Genomic DNA, 15,094 nt, shown 5'->3' with positions numbered 1-15,094 from the left:
AAAATATGGTCAAAACTACCAGAATACGGTAAAATTAACCGTGTTTATAGTTCTATGCGAATACAATTTTTTACCGATGTGCTTGGGATATCAATTTGATAAAATAAATACTAAAATATTGTTTTATAAAAGGCGTTATAGTTGGATAAATGTGGTAAAATTTGGTAATTTTATCATGATACTTGTATCATGATAACATTTGGTAAAAAATATCTCAGAGCATGGCATAAAATCTATTTATTTGATTAAATTTACTTTCAGTTTTGCATTTTTTACTTAATGTGTGGTAATGAGAACTATAATTTTGAAAATCAGAATTTTTGGTAAGCCTTTACCATAGAAAATGTTAAAATATATTGTATATTTTGGAACATCGGTGTCAGAAGCTCAGTACTTATAACCAGAATTAGTTTTTTTCCATCAAAAAAGTTTTTACCATGAATTACGGTAATTTTAATAATTATTTTTCTTTTTGCATGATATCAAAAATCTATGCAATTTTGATGCTGATTCCGCATTGAAATATATGAATATTTTTTACATGATTTTATTAAAATCACTCGCTATATGGATCAGGTATCCTCATATGATTTGACAGATAGTAATTTTGTGCAGTAATATGTAAAAATTTCAACCGAATTTCAAATGCTACGTGTACATAACTTAAACGTAATAATTATTTTTAAAAAGGAAATGAAATTTAAAAATGACGTACTTCTGAATTTTTGTTTATCAAGAACTCTTTAATCAATTCTGCTCAAAATTTGCTTTTTTTATATAAAAAAAGGAAAGTTTAAAATGATGTAGATTTGTATACTACCTTACAGTAGAAAAATTTTTCAATTCTAATTAAATAAAAAATAGATAATGACCTTAAAATATTACATTTTGCATAAAATAAATAAAGGAGTCAGATAATAAACGAGATAAGATAATAGAGGAAATAGTTTAATAATTATGAATTTTTTGATACACCTAAATATCTCCGAGATATGTGGAAATAAGAAAAAAAGGAGAGTAATACTAGGTACATTACACAGATAATGCTCGTTTTTGTGTCTGATTATGCAACTTTAAACACAATACCGAGTGCACAGACTATTTAGCAATTTATTTCTATTTATTTATTTAATTTAATTGAAATAACAAATTCTTCCTGATGTGCAAAAAAAAATTCAAAATAAGTTACAAAAAATACGAAATTGAAGTTTATATATATCTGGCATTTTCTTATACTGTAAAAATTTCGAATCAAATGGTAAAAAATAACCGGCAAAGTTCCGATGCAGTAAAATTCATTTTTACCAAAGCATGTTACGGAACAAAAAATCTCATAAACTGTAATTTTTATGGTAATAAATACTGTGAAATCACTAAATATTACTATATAAGAGTAATAATAATAATGAATATAACTGTAAAAATTACGGTATTATATTACAATGGTAAAAATGGATTTTACGATAAAAGGGATTTTACAGATGATGCACCCAAAATACCTATACTTTATACCGCAATTTGATCCGGAATTTTTTACTGTGTATAATCAATACATATTGCAATTTTTTTCAAACATAATTTTTTATCAGCTTTCTTAAATTCTAATTTAGCGTTAAGGATATTAGCATAGGAAAGAAAATAGTTGTCATGCCCCTTCCTCCAAAATCTATCGTGGAGCACTTACGATGTTTTCTTTTTCAACTTAGTTATAAGATGAGACATTCGAATTTATGCATTTAGAACGTTAAAATCCAATGACTACGCCATATATTATTCAGGTGCCTTGTTTTTTGCTCACTTTACACAATAATTGTCACGCTATAAATTAATCAGTTAATAGGCTTTTTCGGATTTATGCTTGATATATACCAACAAATATTTCATTTTGTTGTTTAGCCATTTTAATTTTGACAAAAACGATAGGCCTGAAACAATGCGGGTTAAAAATATCTACTAATTCCGTGATTATTAGCACTCACTTTCTTTTTTATCTGGTAAATTATCTATCTCATGTAATATACTAACGAAACGGCTTGAAACAATGACTTGTAAAATTAAGAGCACTTTTAAAGAAGAGATAATGCTTGTTGAAAACATTCTTTTCATTTTTATTTACACTTCACCACGCTCTAATGTCTTTCCTCTAGAAACACAGGTGGAAATACTTGTTAAAGGGTACAGTTATTTATTTTGCTTGCTTGCATTTTTTGTTGGTGGTGTTATTTTTTACTTGGGAAGACAACTCATCCAGCAATTCACTTTTTGTTTAGTTGACGTAGAATGTTTTCGAAACGTTTCCCCATCCCTTGCGGTAGCTCTTTCAAGGTTTTTGTGTGCCAGAACTTTCGGAACCTTGAAATAGAACACGGGGATATACTTAGGAAATTCTTTTTATATCTTTTAATTACATATCGCTCTTTTTTTCCTTTAAAAAGGAAAAAAATAAATTCAAATATTTTCTCTCTTATTTTATATTTAAATTTTTATAAAAGAGATAAACATTTTGTAGTTAAATGCCATTTTATTACAAAATATGAAATTTCTTTAATAATGCCTTATTTTTATAACCATCGATGAACAGCCAACCGAATTTTTAGTTTACGACTACCAATGTTCAACTCCGTATCCTTGTAGTTTTGAACCCAATCGAGAAGACAAGAGAACTCCTGGATCAAGAATTGGGAAAAATTTGCCTTCGTGGAGGACTTTTTTGATGGAACTAACCCGCATTTGTGTTACATGGGGAGGAAAACCACGGAAACCTCTCTTAGCCTGATGGCAAGGAGACTCTAAGCCATGATCCGTCTACCACTAAAGATATTTTTCGTCAGCACTTTGGTCGGTGTATGCCGGGTGCTGAATTCGCATCAACCAGACATTGCTGGGCTTCGAGCCCGGTTCAGCTCATTGAATGGCGAACTCTCTATCCCCTGAATCGTTCCACGGTTCGAATACTGTATTTTGAAAAAGTTGAAAAATGGTTTTTAGAAAATTAAGCTTAATTAAAACTGTCAATGCTCGAGGAGTAATAAATGGGAAATCAGTATGCCTTTATTTCCTTCATTTACAATAAAGGAAAAGCATGAACCACGATTAATAAATTTCAAGGAATCCTCAAGAAAATCCAGCTTCTGATTTTTTTGTGGCTGGCATATTTTATAACATTATCTAATAAGCTTAACTAGAGTACATAATATCTTTCCAAGTTGGCGCAATAAGGTATGATTCGCCTTATACGATAACAAAATTGAAATCCCATTAAATTAATCAAGAAAATTAAGAATACAATTGTATTTAATCGATTAAATATTTATTTAAATAAATGTAATTATAACTAAATTGAAATTATTATTGTAATAATTAAAAATTATTTGATCTTTTTGCTAGACTAGTTAGTTCCTTTATTTGCGAAAGTCTCTGTTCAAGTATTGAACCTTTAAGCAAAGCTGACATTTGATAAAAATTGAATAATAATAAATTCTTAAAAAACTTCATTACTATATCATTGGTACTAACACGAAATTTAGCATATTTTAAAATAAAATTAAAGTTAATGACTATTTTTATTTTATTATTTTTATTTTATTATTATTATTTTTATTTTCCAGTTGTTTTTTCCTGTGTATGTGAAATTTTATCACAAATTATTTTTTATGATAAAATTGTTATTCAGATTTTTATTTTTCCCTCTGTGTAAACTTTTCGCAACAAATCTTTAGATTTTGAATAATAGAATTTTTTTTGGATAAATATTGATACTAGTCATATCAGCGATAACATATCAGCGATATTATGAAGCAGTGTCTTTCTTAATGTAAAATGTCAAAGTTTTGAAAAACCTTTCATTTGGTTTCAGAAAAATATTTAATTCAATTTGTAATCAAGTCTTTCTGCTTAACATGCTAAATTTTGACAGGCTAGTATTATTTTCTTTAAATAAAACTTTACTCTCTCAATCATTACCATGATAATTTTAGAAATTGCTCAATAAATCACGAAAAAACCTACATAATTCCCAAACTTAATCTTTTAAAAGCTATAAATAAACACATTTGTTTTTTTAACCTTCTCAATTTTAATATGAATACAAAATGAGTTGATATTACAATTATTGACTAATGGCACAACCAGTCGACGAGATCCGCTTGACCACACTTTCTATGTTAAGAGTTGCAGATTTGTTTCCGCGTATCCAAGACAACCACTCTGATATGACGGGGAGGTTTTTTTTCATCTTTTCCAGACTGATAGGTTGAATTATTAATTAACTGACACTATCAAGCACCATCATTACATAGAACGGAAAATATGACTGAATGGGTTCATAAATTAGGCACGTGTCTTCCGGATGGAAATAGTGTAATAAAATTACACTATTTTGGTGATAGAAATGTTGTTAAAAGGTTTGTTAAAGAGAAATAAATTTTGAAAACGTAAACTGTGAAAAAAATAAGAATCGTTCGTAAAGAATTGTCAAATTTTTTTGTCAATGTATTTCTGATTATCTCTTTCTCCTTTGTCTCAAAGTGCATTCTCTGTATCGCATAGTCCCAATGTCTCATGTAAAGTGCAGTGCGCAAAATTAAAAACGGACATGTAACGGATATAAAATAATTATAGCTAAATTTTTATTTTTGCATTCTTACCAATAAGATACTTTCTTTGAATAATACCTCATAATATTTGCAATAGACAAAAATTTAATCTTTTAACTCTTCCTTAAGCATTTTTCTTTTGAATAATACACAATAATATACTCTACATTTTAAAAATTTAACATTGAAATACTTCTATCCAGTTAAAGTTCATTTTGTTTGTACAATGAATAATTTTGTATTCCACAATAGTTAAAGTCGTTAAAAAAATTTAAAAAATTTAACGTCAAAATTAGTGATCAGTAACTAGTAGCGTATGCTCACATTGCACTAAGAAATATTGTACAGTGCGCAAAAAAAAGAAGAAAAAACGGACCACCCTGAATAAATTTTGATCTAATAATCAAATCTTCGCGTTTTCGGAATCAATCTTAATAACTCAAGGGGAATGTTGAAGAACAACAAAAAATTAAGAAACAATATTCTAAAGTAACTTGCATAAGAGTTTTAATATGAGTGTAACAGAATGATTGAAATTAAACATTCAAAAGCAGGCACCACCTCTTGCTTTTCATTACTCTAAATATTGAAAATGTATAGGTAACGCTATTTTCAACTTCAAACATGAGATAGTTTTATGAGTATTATATGCATATTTTTGAGCATTTGGTAAATATTGACTGCTAAGTAACTTGGAAAATGGAAGCTTTTGTCAAGATTGTGTTCTATAAAATGTTTTTAATTGAAACTGTAATTAAAAAAACTCTTTTAATAATTTTTATGGTAAGAGGAAAAAATAGAATTTCTTATAAAAAAAATCATCATAATTAATTCAGAACGATTTCAATTTCATAAGTAAATAAAATATTCATAAAAATTAAATTTTTGATAATTTAATTTTTTGATCGTTCTCAATTTTTTCAAATAAAATCTCTACTTATATACAAGTTTGGGAAATAAATTAAATTAGGGATTGTTCAAAACTATATCCAAAGTTTCAATTTCATTTTAAACGAAATTTTTTCGCAGAAATTTTTAATTAACATTTAAATAAGCGGAAGCTATTCATATTCTAAAAATAATGAAACAAAAATGTAATTCGATCAAGTTTTATAACAGTTTGCAGTAAAAGCAAATAAAAATAAAAATGTAAAAACAAACAATATTAGAAATTCGACATTACAAACGGAAGAAAAAGACAAATTTTTTTAACTTTGTTTTTGCTACAAATAAAATGTCATTCGGTTAATCTGATGAAAGTCAAAAGAATGATTAAATTAACAACTAAAATAAATAATTATTCAATGAATCTAATATCAACAAATACGTCAAAATAAGTCGCCTAAAACTTGCACGTCACACCTGTCGAATGGGCCCTTCCTCCTTAATATTTAAGATCTTCAATTACAAACTAATGGGAACTAGAGTTAGAGATAAGTTCCGATGACTTGACTGTGGGTAAGAGGATTTCAGAATCCTAAGGATTAATAACTGGAGAACAATTGCAAAGAACTGAGCAGAATGGAGGAAGGTTCTTGGGAAGACTCGGGCCCACAAAGGGCTGTCGTGCCGAAAGAAGAAGATAATAAATAATGCAGAGTTTTTTATTAATTGTTACCGTACTTAAAAAGTAAAACTGTATTATATTATCAAATAAATATTTAACGTGTCTTTCAAAAACCAACATTTACCTTGTATATTTTCAATATCTTTTACAGAAATTTTAATCGAATTAGAATTTGCTTTTTATTATCATAAATATTAAACATTGCTTACTTGTTGTATGTTAAATAAAAATTTTCAATGAGAAAAGTGATGCATAACACTTATGTTAAACTTCCACCAAATATTTAAAAACTCATTTTTATTTGTCAATTTATCTAGAGTTAAAAACTGTTTAAAATATTAAATTTTAAATCCAAAAGTTATCTAAGAGTTAAGTGCAATAAGTTTGTGATTGGTAGGCTTAAAAAATTAACATATAAAAAATAATTGTCCTTTTAGCATAATAGCTTTTGTTAAAGAAAACAATGCAACGCACGGAAAAAACAAATTCTGGTAAAATTACCATACTGTATGAGAATGGTATTTCTGTTAAAAGAAAAACATTATTATTTCAAAAAAGCAAAAATACCAATGTGCATGTTATTTAAACCATTCACTTCATAATTTTTTCCGTTCATATGAAAACGGTTTTGTCGAAAATTTCGATTTTCGAAATTATTGTTCTTATTACCACACATTTAATAAAAAATTCAAAACACATTATAAAATCATATTTTATAATTAATTTTACCAAAATCATTACCAAAGCGCTTTAGTAAAATTACTGAGCGTTTTGGTGCTCTCATAGATCCAAGAGCAAAATTTTACCTTATTCTGGTAGCTTAGACCATGATTTTTTTCTCAGTGCTTAAATGACTAGAATTTATTAATTAATAAAATTTTAATACTATTAAGATATATAGATAGCTTTACAAAAAATGTAGGTTATTATCAGGTAATTCTATCAAAATCTCTTAATAATAGTTTATTAAATTAAAAATTTATTGGGAAATTTCGACAAAATTTATGATTTCTTACCTGGTAAAAGTCGATCAGTAGTCCTGTCATTGTCACTCAATGTATAGGATGTTGGAGACATAGGACTCAAAGTAGAATCATCAGGGGTCTTAGCCTGAGTAACCTCAAATTTTGAGGTCCCTTCTTCAGTCATTGTTAGAGATTGTCTTCAAGCACAGTCAATTAAAATACTTCAATCCTTTTTACACGATTAAAAGACAAATGTCCGAAATTTTCATATCTTCACAATTTAAATGAAAAATTCTATAATCCCAATTTGCTAATGACTTGTTAATGCATGCATTTAACGAGCCTTTCTGATGGATTAGCTTTGCGATTCATAAAAAAAACACAGATCTGCGGTGCAAACTAAATTTGCAGACTCCTAAGTTGGCAAGTTGACAAATAAAATAAAAAGTGTTAATTGTGAGTGCAGAGTTGGATAAACTAATTTATTTATAGTTTGAGAGTTTATAGTTTTTCACACTTGTCTTTACTACAAATTGACATTAAATTTGATCACCTCTGAATATCACGACCACCGAATCAATCACCTCCCCTAATTCCTCTTCCGGATGGAAGCGTGGGAAGTAGGATGCTCTTCTTCCCGCAATCCTTCTGGATGCGGAGGAGCAGGTGATGCGAAGATGCAATAGATGAGAGAGCAGCGGGATCCTGGAGTTTAAGGAAACCTTAGTATTTGAGTATTGGCTCTGTGCCTAACCGGGGTGCTTTGTGAGGGAAGATGCAGCAAGATTAGGCCTCACTAGCGCCCTCATGGCTTTCGGCGAGGATCGATCTGAAACCCCTGATCATTCTTTTGGAACTCGCGCTGGATTCTTCTACTTCCTGGAAGGGGGTGTCGGGAGGAACATTATTCAATACTTTGGAGAGGATTTTTCGAATGAAGAACTACTTTTAGGTATTAAAGGTAGAAACTACTTAGTGATGAAGATTTTCTAATTTTCCGGTTTCGGTCAATGCAACAAAATCAATTATTTCCGGTCGAAGGAGGTGCTTAAATTCTTGTATCAGTGCTTCTATTTATAGATTTCTGTGTTTGATTTATATCAGCCATTTTAATACTCTGTTACTTATTCAAAGAGATGTTTGTTTAGATTTTTAAAATTGAATTTTGTTCACTCAAACAGCTCAGTTTAATTACGTTTAAAAGCGCACGAAATCCATGATATCGATTTCATTACTTTGATTGATATTACACTAACATTGTGAAGGAATTTTAATTTTAATGCAATCGGTTTCAATGAAATCTTAACTAATCTAATTCAATTCGCGGCTTGAAATATTTCGAATTTTTCTTTGGCATTTTTGGAATTTGATATCATTGTTGTAAATGCAATTCACAGTTTGTATACAATTTGAGTTTTTGATCACAGTTTTCAGAACAGAAATTTTTAAAAATGATGTCTTTTTTTCGAATAAATAATTACATATTGCTACGAATTACAACACGAAACATTAAATTCTTTTAATCTTAGATATTGCATAAAAAGAGGAAATATTCTTTGAAAACTCAGATTAAGCTTCTACCATAATTTGAGAGAATAATACAGCTGGTCGCCTTGCATATCTTTGTATTATATTGCAAACGAATTAAGTAAATGATATTATTTATAATAAATTTAGAAAACTGCTAACATATTATAATGAGACTTATAATTCTTAAACTACTTATGGAACACTAATTACACATTTTCAATACGATTAAGATTACATTGCATTATTTTTGATTTTTTCAGAATTGCGACGTTTCTAAAATTTTGCTATTATTGATAGTCAGAAGTATTTACTGTAATATTCTAAAAACTATTTAAAGAGATCAGAGATATCTGGAATTGATCCAAAGTTCTTTAAAATAAATTTGAATTATTTAAAACAGTTTTTAAGCAAATTTATTAGTCTAAGTCAGAAAATTGTTATCTTTTCCGTAAGTGTATTTTCAGAGCCATTGATTTTGATATCATTGAATAAAAATATTGATTTGAGTTTACTTTCTTAAAAGTCGAATAACATATGACAAAATTCGAGGTTTCTGAACTGAAATTTCTAAAATATTGTATGCAAATATGGATTTAACAGAATTCAAAAACCATTCCATGATTGGGAAAGCTAGATAAAAATTTATATTAAAAGGAGAAAATTGAATATAATCTAAAGTATTTTCTTTAAAATAATTTTTCAGAGCAAATTTATAAGACTGTAGCCAAACCACGGTTTATTTTTCGCAAATGCATTTTCAGAGCCATTGATTTTCATATCAACGAATAAACATATTGGTTTAGAGTTACCTTTCTTCTAAGTCGAATAACAATTGATGAAATCTAGTCGTTAAGATAGAAACTTCTCCATACTGCATGCAAATATTGATTTTACAGAATTCGGAAAGCATTCTCTGATTGAGTAAACTGTAGGTCTGAAGTTATAAACCATTCACTAACCTGGAAAACGCTATTTTTTTCTAACTAACAAAATGCTTTGTCACATCGGAGCAGACGATTTTCCATGTATCAAGCATGGATGACTTTATACGTCACGTTTTGACGTCATAGTTGTGTTGATAGTTCGAAGTATGTTACCTGAAATGCCAAGTTTCTCTTGTGCAGCCATTACAGGAATTACTTAAACATGGGCTGAAAAAAAATTATGTTTCAACAGTAGGAAATAAGATTATCTGTTTTCAGTTTTTTTTTGCTTTTATAATATTAATTTTAAGTTTAATACAAAGCTTTCCGTCCTTTTTTTAAAAATTTTAACATAACGCTTGTCATTACTTAGTTTCGACATAATGTTTCAGGTAATTTGAAATAGATTGTTTTGCTTTAATGAATTATAAGCTTTTATTGTTCGATTTGATGAGATTGTTTAAAATAGAATGGCAAGTTGAGAAAATCTTAATTTTCGACATTTTCATCTTTTTGATATTAGAAAAAGAAACTTCAAAAGCTGCTGATGATACTTGTGCTGTGTATGGATAAGTTATAATACCTGTTAAAAGTATGTTAAAACCTGAGAAAGTTAAAAACCTGTCAGTAACCAGATAAACACTATTTTTTTTATCAACACTGTGTATTCCCAAAGATGCATCTCATTTTGGCCGTTCAGATGAGCTTTTATAGAAGCACACATATACTAATTTACAAATTATTAAATTTCAAAATGGAAAGCAAATTTTTAAAAAAAAAATAGTTTGTTTTAATCAATCAATATTTTTAAAATAATTTGTATTTTTGCGTTTAATGTTGCGAAAAAGGAATTAATCAAATATTGAAGCAAATCTGATTTCTCAAGCTCTGTAAGTTGCAATCACTTTGTAGCCACACATAAATTTTATTCCATTAGTCATTACCGAAGAAATAAGAAAAATTATTAATTGTGCATTATATAAATGATGTTGAAAATTGTACGGACGTAGGATCTAATTATAGAAACTTATTGATTTCCCTTCTTATTTATTAACTAGACGGTTGAGGCAAATTTTAACATTGAAAAGGAATAACATTTAGGAAATATATATATATATATATATATATATATATATATAATGTTTAAATCTAACACAACATCTAAAATACAACGATATTAGAAGATCAAGGGGGAAGAACAATTTTTGTCCATAAAAGCTGATTCAGAGAAAAAATGAATAACAACAACAACAACATATATATATATATATATATATATATATATATATATATATATATATATATATATATACCATAATAAATAAATCCAAAAAGGAAATTAAGAAGAACAATAAGTTGTTTTATTTACTGTGCATAAGCTGCAAGTAAATAGAACTCATAAGTTCAAAATGTAGAGAAAACATGGAAAAAATTACAGAACAACGAAAAAAGGGGGAAAAAGAAAAAAAGCAATAAAAATAACAAAAAATTGAAAAAAAAACTCCGAAAAAAGGGAAAAATGAATAAAAAATTATTTTATTATTTTTTTTCTCTTTTTTTCGGAATTTTTTTTCCTCCAGTTTTTTGTTATTTTTATTATTATTTTTCTTCTTCCCCCTTTTTTCATTGTTCTGTAATTTTTTCCATGTTTTCTCCACATTTTGAACTTATATATAATTAATTGCTTATAGATAATTATTGTAATTATAATTAATAAAGAATTTTAGGGTAATAATTGAGTAAATAGAGGGAGTTGTCCTTCTGCCGCAGACTGGACGCGTTTGGTAACCTCTGACCTGAGAAGTATTTATCTTTTTTTATCTTTTCTTTCTCTTGAAAATTCATTTATGCAAAATATTGAGATGAGTGGCATGGTAAAAAACAATTAAGTTTTTATCCCATGTTAAAAAAAGTAAATCTATTAGTTATTAAGAGCGTTTATTAGTCTATATGTATAATAATTAATTAAATTCTAATGAAAAGGTTATTCACCTTTTATTTTCAAAAGTCATGCAAATAATTAAACGAAAATTTCCTCAAATTCGTTGTTGTAAATGTTTTTTTCCCAAAATATTTCTACAAAAATATAAAACATTTTATAAGCAAGTTACAAAATTATCAAGAGAAACTCATGTAATGGCATTATGGATAAGAAACGTCATTGTTTGAACTTTCTGCATTGTGGTACTAAATATTAAACATCATACGAAACAACTATTCTTCGATTATCTGCTGAATTATAATTTGTCTGTTTACTCCCAAGAATGCCATCATAATTAATCCTTTGGACGGTCTCTCTGGGATTGTATACATTTTAGATTAACAATATCATCAGGTGAGATAGTTTCAGTTGTAAGACCATTTTAATCAATTCTTCACAGATTATTGTCAGAAGGGGATCAAGAAATTTTGATCAAACAGCACTGTAGAATGTTTACAGACACTAAAGATCAAATCCATTATTCTGAATACTGTCATTATAGGATTATTGACACTTCAAGCATTTCCTGCAGAAACGGATGGAGTTCATAAGATGGAACTTTTAATTGCTCGGTTGTATGATTGATATCTTATTTTATGTTGTATTTATTTGAAATAAATATACTAAAGATAAGTTTACTTATAATCGGTATTACAATTTTGAGTTTTAAGTTGCAGTTTTATATAGACAATAGTAATCTAAAATAATCATAAATTTGAATTAACGTACAATCGTGTGACTTTGTGATACAGACTTATTTTGAAGTGAAATAGCATCTAGTGGTTTTAGGAAGAAATGTAACAACTAGAAAATGAGTCACCTGTCTCAGCAGCAGCATTAGGTTGTGAAACTGTTGTCATTTTTGCGCTCACTGATCCGTGTTGATCAACAAAAAATGTCTTTTTTCTTTTTTTCTTTATCTTTATTATTTATAATTTCTTTATCTTTATTATTCATTTAGGATAATATTCGTATGCAGCATTTTTATCGATAAAGAATTAAAGCTATTTTAGAAGCCAAAACTGTGATTTTAAAATATAAGTTAGCTTTGTAAAATTTGTGAACTTCACTTTTTATAACCTAAGCATTCTCAGGAAAATCAAATCATGTTTGAACCATAATTCGTTTTTCATGCAACATTATTAAGGCGGCAAATTGATTAAATTAAGGTAGTTCTGTTTAAGTTTGACCATTGTATCATGTCATGAAGTTTAAAAGTACAATAATAGGGTTCAACTTCAAAAATAAATAATATGGTCCATATTAAAATTTCTAATTTATTGAAAGGAATTTCCTTCAGCACCACGCAGCAAAATATTTGAATGATGTTATGATTCATTGATGTTATGTTATTAAATAGAATGTTATTAATCTTGAAAAAACCAGAACTATTATTATTCAAAGCTACAGAGGCGTCGAATTAACCATATAAACTTTGCGTAGTTTTCCTCGTTATTTTAAATTTAATGAGTGAAAAAAAGACGAGTCTTTTTATTTTTTTTCTTTATATTAAGTTGTGCGATAAAATAAAATAAAATTGAATCAAAATTAGTTTGACCAAGAATAAGTGCGTAATTAAGTATCGAAAGAAGAGAAAGAATTTTATTTCTGTATTTTTTTTGTTCTCAAACAATTCTTATGTACACTAGGAAACTTCTTTAAACTAATTATTTAATTAAAACTGCAGAGACATTAAGACACCGACTGTTTAGAAAGAAGCATTTGAAATAATAGTCAGGCGCTAACTCTGGAAGTATCCGAATAAAATTTGTGTTCATCATAGACCCCCTATTGATTAGTACATTGGTATTATCTTGCGAAAATTTTTGTATCTTGCAATAATAGATTTTCAGAAACAAAAGAATTGCTTCTTTTCTTATTGGAGTTTTCTAGTAGGAGTATAATTTATTTCACAAGAATAATCAAATTAGAACTCTTCGAAGATAAAATAATTCTAATAATATTAAAAATGTTTTGAATAAATAAGTTATACATAAATTAGAAAAAGGAAAATCTTGATCAATATATTAAAATTATTATTTTTTAGACTATCATATGGAGAGTTTGTTCAAACTAATTTAATATATTAGCATACATAATAGAAATTTTCAGTTGATAGGGAATGCACTTATTTATTGTGTTTGCTAAATTTCAATAGAATTTAATACTGTTCCTGTTCAAATAGATTAAGAGAGAATGAATTTTTTTGCTACTAGTTTTTATCATCATTTCAGAATGCAAATAAAGAAATTTTCTTAGCAATCTTAGTAAATTAAATTTCGTTTTAATAAGTTGCATATAAAAAAATACATTTTCAGAACACGCAATTGAATAAATGAATTCATTTTTCAAACTTTTAAACCATATAAATAAAATTTTTTTTTTAAACATAAATTATAGATAAAACAGAAATAATTTTTTATCGGAATGCAGATAAATAAATAATGTTTTTAACCATCTCACTAAATTAAGTATTTATTTCAAATTTTCAGTTAAAGAGGATGGATACAATTATCAGATTTGCTCAAATAGGCATTAAATCTTTAATAATTTAATACGAAAATATTTACACAAAGTTTTTCTATACAAAAAACTTCCATATCACAAATAGCAGCTCTAAATTGTTTGAATGAAAATATTTAATGTTTTATGTTTGAAAAAGGGTGTGTCACTCAATGGTTCAGAACGTAGGTTTAGACTACATATTTGAATACCAAGGGACAAGAAGGGGTATTAAGTAAATGATCCGTATAATACGAATAAGTAGATGTTTTTCGACTCAATTTGCATTTTTTGTGAGCAATGTTTTTAGAAGCATGCAATTGAAGCATTATTTTCTGTGAGCAGCCAATCAAAGTACTTTGTAATGCAAAAGATTTTTAAGTATTAGGGATATCAGGGGTGTTATCTACAATGTGTGTATCAATCAAAAGATTTAGACAAAAAGATTATTAACTTACAGTAAAGATTAAAACGTACGTGACTGTACTTCATAAAATCCTTTAATAAAAACGAATTGTGCAATTTTTCGTACAATTTTCGATTATCTTTAGTGTAAATTATATTCAAATTGTACAAACGAATTTACAATTTTGCGCAAAGTGAAATTAAAAAAAAGCTTAAATAAAACAATTGCGATTTTAGAAGTATAATTATATTCTCCAATTATCTGCTTAGCATAATTATAAACCACTTATTAGAATGCAATAATTGTAAACATGAATAATTACTTTAAAGAAAAAACAGTTGATTTTGGAAGGATTTTGCTTGAGAAATCTCGTAAAAACTGCTCTAATATTTATTAAAGTAATTGTAATTTTATGAAATTGAGTCTTTTAATCATGTAAATTGAGTTCAACCAGAGTCGAAGCTAATAAAGAGAAATAGGGTAAAAAATTAGATTTTAGTGAATTTCAACAATTGTACTTCCGAATCAATCTAAATTAGTAGCAAAAAAAAGGGCCATTTGCTTTCTGTGAATTGCACAACCCATAAATAATATAAATTTTAATACACTCATTTTTTCCCCTTAT

General features: G+C 27.5%; 1 protein-coding gene across 3 annotated transcripts in view; it reads right to left on the bottom strand.

The window, feature by feature from the left end:
* LOC107456464 (solute carrier family 12 member 4) overlaps positions 1 to 15,094 on the bottom strand; it is a 444,402-nt gene that overhangs the window by 126,549 nt on the left and 302,759 nt on the right. The window contains exon 1 of one of the 3 annotated variants that reach the window (XM_043042832.3): positions 7,179 to 7,958. The exons of the other annotated variants lie outside the window; for them this stretch is intronic. Coding sequence (XP_042898766.2) covers positions 7,179 to 7,311 — 133 coding nt within the window. The 5' untranslated portion in view covers positions 7,312 to 7,958. Of the gene's footprint in view, positions 1 to 7,178; positions 7,959 to 15,094 lie in introns of those variants that run through there. 3 annotated transcript variants of the gene reach the window in all.

The sequence above is a fragment of the Parasteatoda tepidariorum genome, chromosome 1, assembly GCF_982258835.1.
Source record: "Parasteatoda tepidariorum strain Cologne lab strain chromosome 1, Ptep-v5.0, whole genome shotgun sequence".
Lineage (NCBI taxonomy): Eukaryota > Metazoa > Arthropoda > Arachnida > Araneae > Theridiidae > Parasteatoda > Parasteatoda tepidariorum.
Note: the sequence above shows the minus strand (reverse complement) of the source record. Positions and strands in the feature narration are given on the sequence as shown.